Source organism: Hemibagrus wyckioides, linkage group LG03, assembly GCF_019097595.1.
Source record: "Hemibagrus wyckioides isolate EC202008001 linkage group LG03, SWU_Hwy_1.0, whole genome shotgun sequence".
NCBI lineage: Eukaryota > Metazoa > Chordata > Actinopteri > Siluriformes > Bagridae > Hemibagrus > Hemibagrus wyckioides.
Genome location: NC_080712.1, coordinates 32,966,386 through 32,981,691, shown reverse-complemented (window position 1 = coordinate 32,981,691; position 15,306 = coordinate 32,966,386). Strand labels below are relative to the sequence as shown.

The following is a 15,306-nucleotide window of genomic DNA, read 5'->3' as shown; positions in this document are numbered from 1 at the left end:
CAACTCTGTTGACAGACAGATTTTCCACCTGGACATAGGATCCTTCAGTCCTCTCACAAACCATCCGTCTTCTCTGTCCAAAATGTGTACCTTGTGGTCCTCAGATGTGTGTCCTTTGTGCTTTAGATGGTACACAGCAGGTTCTGGTCCTGAGGTGTTGCTTCTTCTGTGTTGGTACATCCTCCTATCTGGTCTTTGGGGCGGATGAATCACTGTCTTAGTGTGTTGATGGGTTTAAAGTGAACTCGTATGTGGTGAAGTCCTTTAAAGTTTCAGGATGAAAAGGTTTCTCTGTTGGTTCTGGGTAATCAGTTTGGTCTGTGTGTTCTTTTGCTAGAAGCTATCTGGTTAAAAGATTCAGACTGAAGAAACTGCTCGGATGACCAGTGAAGTCCAGTTGACTTGACTCACAAAACCTGCATTAAAATGTTTTAATAAAATTTATCTGAACACAACACAGGCTAGCTATATTTTGTAAGAAATATCACCCTAAAAAACAAGCAAACAAAAAACTAAATAACTGAACCGAACTGTGTGAATCGAATCCTTGAAATGAATCAATTGCGAACTTCCATGTCAGCGGCTAGCGCGGGGGGTGTTTACACCGAGTACTTGTCAGCAGAGTTATGATCATACTTGTAATTATGACTTGATTCACATTGTTTTATGCAGTATCAAGAACTTTAGTTGTCACCGAGACTCCATGATGACACTAAAAGGTGTACGTAAAGCCTTGTTTCACTCTGCACTCCCCCCCTGTCAAACACGAAGCGACATTGGTATGTTCCATGGAAGACACGCTGCTGCCGGCCATGTGCTGTTTGTTGATCTGATAGCCCAATACCTTTTTAATGGGGTTGAAAGAATGATCATTTTCAAGCTTGTCAGTTGAAGACATTGAGCTAAGTATTTACGAGAACTATCGAGGAGATCTTTCAAGTGAATTACAGACGTTTTTTCGGGAAATAGGAAGCCAAGTAAGCCACGCGCCCTTGCTGATCCAGGCAGGACTTTACTGGACCCGGCTTGCCAGCTGCTCTAGGTATTTACTGCTTAGTTTAATAAAATTTTTCTGACGTGCAAATGTACAAACCTCTACTCCAGCATGACAGACTCCAGCATAAATATGTTGAGAAATAACACGCATTATGACTAAAGTCCAGTGCATTACTCTGCCACGTCACAACATGGCCTCTACAAGCTGCCATGTCCGAGTTCCTAAAGAAGATTAAAAGCTCACAGAAGGTCCGGTGTGGTGCTGGAGGACAAGCAGAAAGCTGCACACGATCCTTCTTGTCTTTACTTTTGGGTTCTGTGTCAGAATGAATTGTGTGAGGGTTTCACAAGCCCAACAGGAGCACTGGAGACTGGTGTTCAATGTATGCATATTGAATTGGCTGGGATTAGTAAATAAACAGTACACAACTTTTTATTAGATCATGTCAGACTTTGCATTTTGCTCAGTCATTGGTTTTGTCTCATTAACAGAGCAGCTGGTGAGAGACTGACTGTTTACAGCTGCTATAATGGAAGAGAAAACAGGAACTAGATACAAGAGGAACTAGATATAAGAGAAGGGAAAAAAACACACAGGAAAACGTCTTTAGGGTGGAGAGTCCAGTTTGGACATTAGGGTTGATTTTTCCAGACTGACCTTAACATGACTTGACCGTCCATTTGAGGATCAGCATCATTTCAGACATTCCTATTGGTGTTTCCTGGTTCTGTGGCTGCTTTTGGGTCGAAACCGAGTTTGCAGCATGGTGGATAAAATAATGTCTTGACTCTGTTGTTATAATTATTATTCCTCTTGTAGCAGTTCAACTTCATTCCATCACATCATCTACAGCACAGTAACACAGCGCTGTTGTTTACAGCTTGGATTTTTTCCATTAAAGCTCTGAATTCATGAAGGTTTCAGACATTTAAAGACCCCATGTGGACTCTTAGGACAACAAGCTGCTATTCAATTCGCAAAATAAAGTTCTACACATGCGTGATAGAAAAATACTGGCGAGAATCAAGGTGGAAGGTGTACAAGACAGTGGTGAGACCGGGCATGCTGTATGGTTTAGAGGCAGTGTCACTGAGGAAGAGACAGGAGGCAGAGCTGATGATGTTGAGGTTCTCTTTGGGAGTGACACGGTTGGACAGGATTAGGAACGAGTACATCAGAGGGACAGCTCATGTTGGACGTTTGGGGGACAAAGTTAGGGAGGCCAGATTTAGATGGTTTGGACATGTTCAGAGGAGGGAGAGTGAGTATATTAGTAGGAGAATGTTGGACATGGAGCTGCCAGGCAGGAGGCAAAGAGGAAGGCCAAAGAGGAGGAATATGGATGTAATAAATGAGGAGATGAAGCTAGTGGGTGTAAGTGTTGAGGATGCAGAAGATAGGGATAGGTGGAGGGAGATGATTCGCTGTGGAGACCCCCAAAGGGAAAAGCCAAAAGAAGAAGGACATTCTACACATGCCGTATCTCCATCATGAAGCATCTGAAGGCTTTGGCATGGAGGAGTTGGTGTTGAATCTTTAAAGAAGATAATTTATGAGTTGCTCAGGAGCTCCTGGTTACACAACTGTAGAAAGGACGTTATTCATAATCACACTCTCTGGTGTTTATGATAATTCACACTATTCACTGTCACCCAAATGAGGAGGAGGTTCCCTTCTGAGTCTGGTTCCTCTCAGGGTTTCTTCCTCATATCATCTCAGGGAGATTTTCCTTGCCACAGTCACCTCAGGCTTCTCACTAGGGATTATATAACATTCATTTTGAAGTTTTTGTCTAATATAAAATAAAAATCTTGAGCTTTTGTACTATATTTCTGATGTTCTGTGAATAAAATTGAATTGAAATAATAAAACCCTCGCTGACTCTAAGAGGCTGTGGTTTCATTATTTTTCTATAAAACTTGAATATGTTACGCAGTTGAAATTAGCGACAAATTTAATTGGGTTTATTTTGCGACGACTCTCAGAAGTGTTCATCTCCATCTTCTCTTTTGTTTAAACAGACGGTCCTCGTCATCGCCGTTTCTCTTTCTCTGCGGCTGAGGAAACCACCACAGCACCACCATGCGGAGGTGTAAGAACTGCGGTGGGACGGACGTGGACGTGGACCAGGCCCGTGGCGACGCCGTGTGTATGGGCTGCGGCTCCGTGCTCGAGGACAACATCATCGTCTCGGAGGTGACCTTTGTGGAGAGCAGCGGCGGAGCCTCGTCGGCGGTCGGCCAGTTCGTGGCCTCAGACTGTGAGTGATTTACACGTGTGCCGATAATCGGTCTTCTGATACTGTGCAACAGAAGCTTTTGGAAAACAGCATTCACAGAAACGTCACATGACAGAAGGAGCTTGGGTTAGATTTGATCAATCACAATCATCAGTCTGACTCTGCTAACATCATAAACTACAATAAAAAAACTTTCTGTGCTATAAAGCTAAGATCAGAACCTCTCATCTGTCGGTTTCTTATTTTTTAGCTAGTATTTTTCCTCTGGTAGCATCTCGTGCTTTCTTAGTGTCCAATCACAGCAAAAGCCTGTGTTTTACTCTTGTACTGCATTTCCTAAAGGGCTTGAACTTAAGAGAGAACTTAAGGGCTTGAGAGAGAGAGAGAAATCACTATAATTAATCGACTGTAATTGCTGTAATTTATCACCCTCTGAAACTAACTAGAATGAAATAAACAGTAAAGAAATTGAGTAAAATATATTCAGAGTTAATACTACTATACTACTATACTAATACTACTTTTGGCCACAAGGTGGCGGCAGAGCGGAAGTAAATAAATATAATGTAGATATATAAACGCTGGTTAAAAATAGATCCGTTATGATAAAAATAAATGTTAGAAATATAAATTTAAATTGGAATAGCTGATTATGAATTTATTATAAAAGAGTCAAATGTGTTTGTGAGAACAGTGTGTATCTTATAAGGCATTATAAGCCATTATATCATATGTTATAATGAGTTTATGTTTGTATTACTAGTACATTCTCCATTTACACATAAACTATCAGCTGATTGCTGGCTTTATTTTACTTTAATTTTCTATAATGAAATAAACTGGAAATGCTTTTCTGTAGAAAACTGTACCGTATTTCAGCCAGCAGATTTCAACCATTTTATAAAAAAAACACATCAGTGGTCTTAAGGATGATGTCGATTTTTTTTTTTTTTTTTTTTGTCATGATGCTGGTTAATGTGTGTGTGTGTGTGTGTGTGTGTGTTTTTGTTCCACAGCTCAGGGTCCTGCCCCATCTCTGGGTGGAAACTACATGGGGATGGGAAAAGAGTCCAGAGCGCAGACGTTACAGAACGGTGAGTTATAACTCAGTTATAAGACTCTCATGCAGCGTTTATAACAATCAGTTTCTAATGAAGGTTAAAAATGATTCAGAGAATAAAGTGCAAAGAAATTGAGACCTTTATCGCCACAAATACTCAAAAACATCTTGTAAATAGTAATAATAACAATAATATATTATTAAGCATATATATATATATATAGTAATATTTATTATATAATATAATACTATGAAAATATTTATTATTATTATTATTATATAATCTTTTAAAATAATTATAATATTTCTTTTATAAAATTGCCAGATTTGACAAACAGCCAGTTTTAAATTAAGAGGCTCAGGTGGATAAAGCTTTCTTTCTTTCTTTCTTTCTTTCTTTCTTTCTTTCTTTCTTTCTTTCTTTCTTTCTTTCTTTCTTTCTTTCTTTTTCTTTCTTTCTTTCTTTCTTTCTTTCTTTCTTTCTTTCTTTCTTTCTTTCTTTCTTTCTTTCTTTCTTTCTTTCTCTGTCTGTCTCTCTCTCTCTGTCTCTCTCTCTCCCTCTCTCCCTGTCTCTCCCCGTCTCTCTCCATCTCTCTGTGTCTCTCTCTCTCTCCCTCTCTCCCTCTCTCTCCCTCTCTCTCTGTCTCTCTCTCTCTCTCTCTCTCTCTCTCTCTCTCTTCATGTTTTCTGCAGGATTAACCCACATTTTATGTTTAATGAATGTAATGTGTACTTTGAGAAGGATGTGAAGAAGTGAAATGTGTTTCTGAAGCGCATTACACGGCGCTGGAACTGGTTTAAAGGTCTGATTTAAACGTCTGATTTAAATTTGATCTGATTCACGCTTCTGTAAAGACGCACAGAGAGGCGTTTGTGTGTAAGCATCACTCCCGAGGGCTCAGAGAGAGAAGATGAAGTGCAGGGATCTGAAATTAGGACTCTATGTCCTGTGAGTCTTTGCTGATCTCTGTGTGTGTGTGCTGGAAAAATGCTGAGTGTAGAGGTTAAAAGCAGAAGGGGTGCTAAAGCTGGATGGAATGTTGTGATAATGTATCAATATGGCATGGTGTGTGTGTGTGTGTGTGTGTAATTGTGAGTGCAGGCACATCCAACCATGTCCCTGTGTGATTAAGATCCTGGGGTCAGTGTTGAGATTTATCGTGTGTGTGTGTGTGTGTATGTGAGTTAGTATGAGTTTCCTGTGCCGTGTTTCCTGAAATACTTGCATTTTATTCCACGTGTATCACACACACACACACACACACACACCCCATGCATCAGACGATCAGACGAGTGTGAGTGTGAATAATTCATGCCGCAGTGTTGCAGCAGTAACCATCATTTATGCCGAAAGTCAAAACAAGGCTCCAGAAGTCACGGCTGTATTCGTTAGCATTAAGAACAGAATGAATGATCAATCACTCTGTATATAAAACACTAAGATTATTTCTTTTAGCTGTGAATAACATCATCAGTGTGAAAGGAGAAACAGAGGAGTTCCTCTTAATGTGTGGAAACTGAGCAGTGATTGAGAACTAACAACTTACTGTTCAAACACGGGGTACATTTACCACTGGGAGGAATAAAGTATATATCTGTCTGTCTGTCTGTCTGTCCATCCATCCATCCATCCATCCATCCATCCATCTAAACACACTGGAATGTTAGAGTCTGTGTTCATTCACATAAACACACTCACTGAATGTTCTCTATGTAGAGGATGAAACACCAGTCCACCTTCAGAGTGCACTGTACAGCCTGTAAAGCAGTTCCTAAGAGGATCTTTAAAATTCTGCCAAATATTCTCTTCCACTTCACTCAAGTGAAAGTACTGGCACCCCCGGCTTGACTCGTGTGAATTCTTATTTTCCTAATTAATTAAAGAAGACAACAATGTTAACAGAGTGTTAAAGTAAACACAGTGAAGTAAACACAGAAGTGAACTTCATCTAACTGATTCATGGGTTCAACACATCAAATAAAAACATGTAGTGCATGTTAATGAGAGTTACGCAATAAATTAATGTATAGACTGTTTTTATTTTTTTTTGAAGAAGTGGACTTTTTATGAGTTGAATAACTTTTAGAATGTATAGAGTATAGAACAGAGTTAATACAGAGTTCATGTTGTTTGTTGTTGACTGTTTGCTTTTCATTTGTTGTTTAGCGAAGAGGAATATAAATCACCTGGGGCGCCAGCTGCAGATGAACCAGCACTGCCTGGACACGGCCTTCAACTTCTACAAAATGGCTCTCTGTAAACGCCTGACCCGAGGGAGGAAGTCGGCCCACGTCATCGCCGCCTGCCTCTACCTGGTGTGCAGGACGGAGGGAACGCCCCGTATCCTTTAGGGGAGGAGCAACAGACGGATGGGCGGGGTCAGGAGAAAAAGAGGTGGGGTCTGAAGCACAGAGGTGGGGTCTGATGAGGATTAGGTGGGATCTGGTGAGGATTAGGTGGGATCTGAAGCAGATGAGGCAGGGTCTGAAGCGGATGAGGTGGGGTCTAAAGCTGATGAGGTAGGGTCTAGCGAGGATGAGGCGGGGTCTGTAGCAGATAAGGTGGGGTCTAAAGTGGAAGAGGTAAGGTCTGAAGCAGATAAGGCGGGGTCTGATGAGGATGAGGTGGGTCTGAAGCGAAGAGGTGTGGTCTGAAACGGATAAGATGGGGTCTGAAGCGAATAAAAGGGGTCTGAAGCAGAAGAGGTGGGGTCTGTACCGAAGAGGTGGGGTCTGAAGTGGGAGAGGCGGGTTCTGAAGTGTATGAGGCAGGGTCAGGTTGTAAATATAGGTGGTTAATGTGTGGAGAGATAACTGGATGGTCAGATTGATGAAGAGAGAGAAAAAATACGAAGACATGAATGAAAAAGTGAATTGATGACTGAAGGAATAAATCCAATGAATAAATGGATAAATCATTAAAAAAACAAGACGAGGCAGAGAGAAGGAACAGAAGGAAGGTGGGAGAAAGACTTGAAGAAAGACAGAAAGAAAGAATGATAAATGCATTCAGAGATTGCTGGTTTGGAAACCGTGTGTGTGTGTGTGTGTGCAGTGTTTGTAGCTGGGGCTTCCCAGTGGGAGTGTTAAATATAGCTCAGTAGCTCCTCTGGTTCTAATTAGAGGCAGCGAGTCGCAGAATCTCAGCAGCTTAGGGCTTTTTGAATTATACATTCTGCCTCTGAAGTGAAACGACGCGAACATTAAAGGACGAGTTCAGCAGAAAATTAAACACACCACCCGAACGAAGCTGATCAGCCTGGAGATGTTTGGGGCCTTACATTTTCCCCTCTTTGTTCCGTGCTGGAGTTCGGAAGCTCGTGTGGAAGCGTCTAGACTAAAGTATCAAACTTCACACCCCAAACTTTCTTAATTGATTATAACAAAAAAAAAAGGATATTTCACGAGCCTCATATGTATAAACGTGTGTGTGTAAAGATGTTCTGAAAGTATAATTCTTATCTGTCTATGTGTGTATCCCATAATATCCAGTTGATTCATCATCAGTCTCTCCGTTGTGGATTATCTATCGGTTGCCGCGGCAACTAATCCCTTAATGGTCTTTGTTATTAATCCACTACCGCCTGGTTGCACAGGTGTGCCCGTCTGCATGGCGAAGGTTGCCGTGGGTGCTTGGTTGCCAGGAGACGGTTGATTTGCAGGTTGGCGAGGTCAGGTTTGGGTTAATGAGTTTTGTTAATCAGTATCGGCGTCGGTGGTCCTGATGTATCGCACACTTTAATCCGTTGTCGTTACAAACGATCAGCGGGAAATTTTCCGCGCCACTCAATTAATCACGGCTTTCACACGTTTTGGTCCATTAGTATTTCAGCGTGGAGATTAAAGCTGTGTTTGTGTAATGGATAGATGCGTCAAAAATACTAATGATCGTAACACGTTTTCGTCTTCAGAGGAGCTTCTTCATTATAAACTGAGACTAAAGAGTGGCTAAGAGACTAGCGGTGTTCCTTTCACAAGAAAATGTTAGCGAGTCGTGTGAAAATTGCTGGATAAACCCACGTACAAGAGTAAAGAGCAGCTTAATGAAGATATCTGTGTTCATTCATTCATCAATCTTCAGTGGTCAGGGTCGTGGTCATCTTTTGGTGGTTCACATGCTGCCTCAAGAATACCCAAGCATCTGATTTATAATCCTGTGAAATTGTTTATATTCTAAAACATTCTTTTCACATTTATTAGGGCAGCACGGTGGCTTAGTGGTTAGCACTGTTGCCTCACAGCAAGAAGGTCCTGGGTTCGAATCCTGGGTTTTGTGGACTTTGCATGTTCTCCCCGTGCCTGCATGGGTTTACTCCGGTTTACTCCCACAGTCCAAAAACATTTACTTTAGGTGGATTGGTCATTCTAAATTGCCCATAGGAGTGAGTGTGTGTGGTTGTCTGTCTATATGTGTGGCCCTGTGATGGACTGGTGACCTGTCCAGGGTGTACCCCTGCCTTTCACCCAATGTGTGCTGGGATAGGCTCCAGCAGATCCCCGTGACCCGAATTAGGAATAAAGCGGGTATAGACAATGGATGATTTTTTATTTCTTTGTCACATCAGGAAAATGCTGAATAGAAATATCTGCACTGATAACCCAAATCAGCTCCTCATAATAAACACCTGGCAGTGCGTTATGGGTAATAACGCCAGCTCTTTGTTCTTTCAGAATAACATTAGAGTAACAGCTGTCTATTTTTATTCAATCTAAACACCATTAGAACTCGGTTTGTAATTCAGCTGATGTTCTCCTTTTTTTTTAAAATTTTTATTTCTCATAAATCAGGATTTTTTTTTTGACTGTGGTTTGTGTTTATAAAGGCTGGATTCTTTAACAGAGCCATGTCAGACATGCTCCTGGATCTCAGCGATCTGCTGCAGGTGGGTTTAATACACCTTATCAGCTCAGGTTTTCTCTTCAAATGACTTTGATAAACGGGGTGTGTGTGTGTGTGTGCGCGCGCAGATGAGCTGCGATTAATACAGTGTCACTCGGCTATGTTTTGCTATGAGTGATGAGTTCAGGATATTGATATTTGCCTTCGTGTGTGTGTGTTAAAATGAGATTTGAATGACTTTGTATCATAAACAAGAGATTATCATTTAATCATGAACTTAAATGTTTCAGATTCATTGTACTTACTTGCCTACAGGGATGTTTTGTCCTGTCACTGATACTGAGCTTGATTTTGAAGTTAACTCACCCTAACCCTTGATTTTTGGGTTAACTAACCCTAACCCTAGCTGGGATACGCTTCTCTATGTTCCCAACAGAATGCTATTCCAGATACACAAAGAAATCATTCTATTTCAAATTTGAATGTGACGGTCACTTAGACAAGGGACAGGGGACAGTGACAAATTGTCCACGTTCATGCTGTCTGTTAAATTGAGTGGACAAGACAATTAGCGCTGTTGTCGTTTACGTCAGTCTGAGAATGTCTACATCATTGGTGTTTAATTTAAATTAGCGGTCACTCGGTGAAGGCGGGTAAGTCGTGACGAGGCGTCGTAAAGCGCGACAAGATTTCTCTTGGACTTTCTAATAATTAATGATCTTAATTTCAATAAAATAGAATAGTGAAATTCATTCAGTTCAATTTCTCATTGAAAGTGTGAGGCATTGTACGGTATACATGTTTCTGCCCACACACAGATACACAGATCTATAAATTCTCTTTCTTTTCTGTCTTTCCCTGTGGGGTCAGGAGTGTGTATGGAAACCCACCCATGTTTGAAAAGGTCATGACCTCCAGCTACTCCTCAGAGGAGTTCCCTTTAAGGGGCCCAGATGGAGGGGAGTGTGTGGGTGGGTGTGGATGTGTGGGTGTGGATGTGTGGGTGGGTGTGTGGGTGGGTGTGTAGGTGTGTGTAGGTGGGAGGGAGGGGGTGTGGGTGTGGGTGAGGAGGTTAAACTTACTTTAGAAAACTAAACCAATATTGAGTACTTTAAAATCAATATCAGGACTGAGTCTATGGTGTTGAGAGCAAATGCTTGTGTTCCTGCTTCCTGTAACTGTGCTAATGTGTCCTGGCCTTGTCCTGATTCTTGTCCTCTGTAGGTCAATGTGTATGTCCTGGGAAGAACGTTCCTGGTGTTGGCCAGAGAACTCTGCATCAATGCGCCAGCTATAGGTAAACCTTTCATATATACACACACACATACACACACACACACACAAACACAATGAATCATATGGACCCCAAAAAAGTCAGGGGTGTGTGTGTGTCTGGATGTGAATGCAGTGTTGGTGTTTAGACCTAGAGGGCGCTGTGGCACAGCTTTCACACCTTTCTGTCTCATCATTGCATAGAAAAAAGTAGAAAGGCATGCTGATCAGACCACCGAGATCTCCCGTGAATTAATTTACATTTTATTTTAAGTAACAAATTGTTAACCTGCAACTTACTGCAGATATTTTCAACCCCTGTGTTCTCTCAGCCAGCAGCAAGCTGTTAAAAAAATAAACAATAAATAAATAAAATACTTTAGAGAGCTTTTCAGAGCAGTACAATCCACTGTCACCGTTCACAGGCAGAGTTTGTGTGATAGCAATTAACAAAAAGTGAAATGGGTTTAAATTAAAATAATAAGCTTAAAGAAATAAATATGATTGAAGAGCATTCCTTTGAGTGTGAGAAGTCCTAATTTATAATTTTCTGTGAAATGGACCAGTCCAAATCCTCACGTGTAAAAGACCGCTCTGCCGTCTCTCCCAGACATCTGCGTGTCCTAGTTATGGAATTAGCCGTTCTCTATTCCAGGTCACCTTTAAGATATCCTCTGAAAAGGACCGGGCCAAATCTTCAAATCTGAGGAATTTACTCTCCCTCATTTCTGTCCCAGAGTCCACAGTCCAGGGAACACAATCACTCCTACCTCTTAGTGTCCTATTTCATAGTGTCCTACTTCTGTAATTGAGTAATCCTCAAATCCATAATGGACTGGTCCTCACGTGTAGAAGACGAGTTCTGGAATCTGCCCCGCCTCCACCCCCGTCCCATTGGTGCTGTCCGATGAGCTCTGGAACTGGAAGGTGACTTTTCCGCAGCGGAGCTCCGTCATTCCGTCCTGTCCGAAATAGCTAAGCTGGGTTCCGTCCAGAATGGCACTGACTGTGTAAAAAACATCCGGTTCCACCTGCACCGGCTGCTCAAAAAACACAGCGAACACTGAGCTCGAACCGTCCGATACAAACTTTGTCAACCTCTGTGCAAGCATCTCTTCTTGTCTCTTCAACTCGATCTGGACATCGTACTCACTCTCCCGTTCGCTGGATCCGTAAAGTCCAAGCCCGGCCACGAAAACGCGCTGATCGGCTGCGAACCTGATGCTGTCGCATCGTCCTTGGTAACGCCATTGATTGCTCCGGTACGCCGAGGACCGGAATCGTCTGCATCGCTGCGGCTCAAGCCCCGTCCTCGGCAACACGGGAAAATCCAGACTGGGCTTCTCGGCTGCAGTAAACCAAAGGAAGATATCGCGCGTCTCTTGCGGAGTCAGGAAGTCAAATTGCGCCACGCCGTTAGCAAACTCTGCCAGCGTCATAGCAGGCAGGCGTAAAAGGTGAAGCGATTCACCGAGTACAGCTCGCTTGTTCGCAGCAGTGGGGCTCGTGCCGCGCCGCTGACACTCCGCCTCTGCCCACGCCAGTGCCGCCTGCAGCACGGCAGATTCTTTAGCATTTAGCGAGTCACGTCGCAGGACGCTCTTTAGCGTATCCGAGTCAAGCTGGAGGAAGCCTTCAGATCTTAGCACCAGCTCAGCCTGGGCGTCGATGATCCGCCAACAGCTCTGTGCCAACTGCGACTCGTCCAGTGCACGACTGTGAGAAAGCAGCGCAAAAGCGTTACCCGCCTCCAGCCTCGACTCCAGGAAGCTCACGCAAGCGCTGACTAGTGCCGACACAAGGTACTTCTTGGCTGCATAGAGCGTCCCCACGACCGTTTCCACCTCCAGCTCGATCTCATCGCTGTACAAGTACCTAGAAGGACAACGGAAAATGAGAAGACGGAGTTAAAAAAAAAAACAGGGCCCGGCCCACTGCAGTGTTTCAGAGTCGTCCACACTCTCTGGTTCAACTTTTATTGCGGCAAGAGTTTTATAGTGCGTTATAGGACAGGCTATTTAATGACCGTAGCTGATGTGTTTCTTCCAGATAGAAAAGTGATCATCTTGCCCTGAGCCTCATTCCTGCTGCTCTAAGTCATCTTTCCTAACCATTTCAAGGCGAATCAAACATCAGTCATGTCTAATAGCAGACAAATAAGAGGGCAGATCCGCTGGGGTATTAGTGCTCCAGCCTCAATAGCTGGCTGGACGGCATGGTAATGTTGTTATTTTTAAACCAGCGGTGATTAGGGAGTCTTACTTGAGCAGGATTAAAAAAGCAGCCGGTTCCACATCTGGTATCTGGATCTCGTGGTCTCCCTCGGCAAGGTCGCCATAAAACATGGCGCTGAAAACAGAGCTCCCCACCGCCAGGACGTACTGGGTAGAAGAAGAAAGAATGAATGAATGAACAATGTGAACGAAACTCTGGCCTAGTGAGGAAACTTTGAACAATTTCTGATTTTATAAAAATGTAATATTTCTGGTTTCATATTTGGCCAGAAACATTTACTGAGGTGCACGTGGCAAAAGGGTGGAGCCGCAGACTTCCTGCAATTAAGTCAAATCAGGACCAAATTGTTTTTATTGCAATCAAAGCGTGGCCTGGTTGTTTTGGTCCACACCCAAAAGGACCACAGAGAGCAAAGGCAAATATACAGTTAGATAAGAGACCTGCACAAGCTATAAATATGGCTCAGAGACTTGCACTGACAATCTAATGGGCACTTAAATTCGCTTTACTGACCTACATTTCTTTAATACTGAAGAAATTAAACGCACTCATGATTTCTGCTCATAACAAAGGTCTCAGCATCGTGTTTCTTTATTTCTTTACAATTCAGTCTACCTCCAGAGTTGCCTGGAGAGGAAGTGCCAGCGGCCGTCATGCTGTTCTGTATCAAATAACGTCATCGGCTAGCTAGGTCTGATGTGGTGTCCTGTTCTGATCCGTTTCTACTGACCGATCAACCTGAACATATCCTGAAGGTCTCTTCTCTTTAAAGCTCTTTAAACCAACCTTATGCGCTGGAATTTTCTCTGTTGCTCCAGGTGGGCCGACGATGAAGTGCACATCCGCCATGTGTTCGTTATTGAACATCACTGCGTTCCTGAATGGAGTGAGATCGTAACAATACTATTACAGAAGATCATGATAATGAGCTTTACTACTAAAAATGGTACAAATAATTAGCATTAAAATGAATAATTAATAGCAATAGCTAATAGTGATGCAACAAATAAACAAATATAAAGATTAGCATAATGATTGTAATACTCGTTTTCATGCAGTAGCATTAGTATCCTGAATATTAATAATAATGATTGGAATATTAATAATAAATATAAATATGACTCACTGAATATTAATTATACACTTAGAGCTAATATTCATTAATAGTAACTAGTATAATATGACAGTGGCAGGTATATGGTAAGATAAGATTTTTTATTCTTCCACAGAAGGGACATGTGCGTTGTTACAGCAGTATAGAGATAACAGCTAAAGAAAAAGATCAAGATATAGAAATATAAAAATATAATTATAGGATTTCAAGCGTCCCTAACACTATTCCCATATGAAAAGGGGAACTCCCAAAGATGTGTTGTCCAGTTTGTGGTGAGGTCAACTGGGAACAGACTGGTTATGAAATTCAACACTGCCTGGCAACAACAACAACAACATGAAGGATAAGTGATGTGTACCTGTCGCGGAGGTTGGTGTGTGTGTGTCCAGGCTGTGTGTGTGTTTCCTGGTCGCTGTTCTTCTCCGTGCTGCCCGGCGCGGTGCTGTCACTCGGCTCCGCCAGGCTGCGGCTCTCCTCCTCGGGCAGAGTCAGTGAGGAGCTACCGATCTTCCCGGTGACCTCCTGCACCTCCGCGGCGGGCTTCATCTTCCTCAGGTTCGTAGTACCGGCGGTCAAGCAGGTCGGCGTTCTACCGGAGCCCTTTACAGCTTTCTTGGACTTTTTGAGCGCCGCCGGCAGAAGCAGGAAGAACGTGAGCCCCTTCATGATCCGGCCGTGATGTCCGCATGACTCCTCAGCTATGACCGGAAAACTCCGCTGTCTGCCCCACTCTCCGTCCGCCGCGTCCAGCCGCACCGTCCCGCTCCCAAACGCCTTATTTCTCATCGCATCGTTTTCGGGACAAATCCTTTCGAAACTGATAAATAAATAGAACTCCTTATGAAGACTTTTACATTAAAAGTTAAATGCTTTCATTTATTAAAAACAAAACGAAGTGCACCGGAAAACCTCGCGTTGCTTAGTTACACTTAACGGCGTTCCGAATGCGGAGCTGCAGCGGCTTGACTGATTTTAGTGTTCGAATAGCCCCTCCCACCGGTCCCTCCTGCACCAATCAAATCACGCGGTGATGTTTGCCCTCCGCGTGTGTCTCTGGCGCTGTGATAAACACACTGTTTATTATAAATAATAATTATAATAATTTTATATTGAAACGTTTTCTTTGTTAAACCTCTCAGAGCAGGATATGAAAATTAAATATATTGGAATTGGAAAAATATCTGGATCATTTCAAAGCTCAGCTTGCTCTAAGCCTTGCTTGCTGATTTGTGAACACGTGCCCTGAGATCCTCTCTGGTAGAGCTTTAATGATTAAAGGATCCCATTAACACTGAATCTGTCATCCTTCACATGTAAATCACTGTTATTACACTGCTGCAGTAAATGGTATCAGTAAATATTACCAGGCCAAAATAAGTGTAAAATAGGGCAGTTCCACCGCTTCCTTTCCACCTATATAGGCCAATATATGGGTCAAACCTGGATACTTTTTTTCAGACTTGCGTTGAATGCATAAAGTGACATTTTCCTTATTTTTTCCTTTTGTTCTGCTTCCTGGGACTTTACAGATCTGGTTATTACCTTCGAT

At 42.6% G+C, this 15,306-nt stretch overlaps 2 protein-coding genes across 4 annotated transcripts in view; one reads left to right on the top strand and one right to left on the bottom strand.

Annotated features, from left to right (window-relative positions):
• Window positions 1–651: 651 nt before the first annotated feature.
• The window catches only part of brf1a (BRF1 RNA polymerase III transcription initiation factor subunit a), a 34,792-nt gene continuing 20,137 nt past the window's right edge, over window positions 652–15,306 (top strand). For 2 of the 3 annotated variants that reach the window (XR_009204336.1, XR_009204335.1), the window contains exons 1-6: window positions 652–1,042; window positions 3,019–3,257; window positions 4,253–4,330; window positions 6,464–6,637; window positions 9,148–9,179; window positions 10,361–10,433. Coding sequence is in view for 1 of the 3 variants with exons in the window: in XM_058386176.1 (XP_058242159.1) it covers window positions 3,080–3,257; window positions 4,253–4,330; window positions 6,464–6,637; window positions 9,148–9,179; window positions 10,361–10,433 (535 nt within the window). In the remaining 2 variants the exon portion in view is untranslated. The remainder of the gene's footprint in view (window positions 1,043–3,018; window positions 3,258–4,252; window positions 4,331–6,463; window positions 6,638–9,147; window positions 9,180–10,360; window positions 10,434–15,306) is intronic. The other variant, XM_058386176.1, reaches the window with a different exon arrangement.
• Window positions 8,856–14,720, bottom strand: btbd6a (BTB (POZ) domain containing 6a). Its single transcript, XM_058386177.1, has 4 exons — window positions 14,116–14,720; window positions 13,430–13,520; window positions 12,671–12,789; window positions 8,856–12,283 (listed from the first exon to the last, which is right to left on the bottom strand). The coding sequence occupies exons 1-4, from the start codon at window positions 14,541–14,543 to the stop codon at window positions 11,251–11,253; spliced, it is 1,671 nt and encodes a 556-aa protein (XP_058242160.1). The 5' UTR covers window positions 14,544–14,720; the 3' UTR covers window positions 8,856–11,250.

Excerpts from the sequence above, each read along its gene's own strand:
- btbd6a (XM_058386177.1), bottom strand. The coding sequence starts at position 14,543 with ATGAGAAATAAGGCGTTTGGGAGCGGGACGGTGCGGCTGGACGCGGCG. Across the intron at positions 13,521-14,115 it reads CACACCAACCTCCGCGACAG|GAACGCAGTGATGTTCAATA; the intron begins GTACACATCACT and ends CACTCCATTCAG. Across the intron at positions 12,284-12,670 it reads GCTTTTTTAATCCTGCTCAA|GTACTTGTACAGCGATGAGA; the intron begins GTAAGACTCCCT and ends TTGTCCTTCTAG.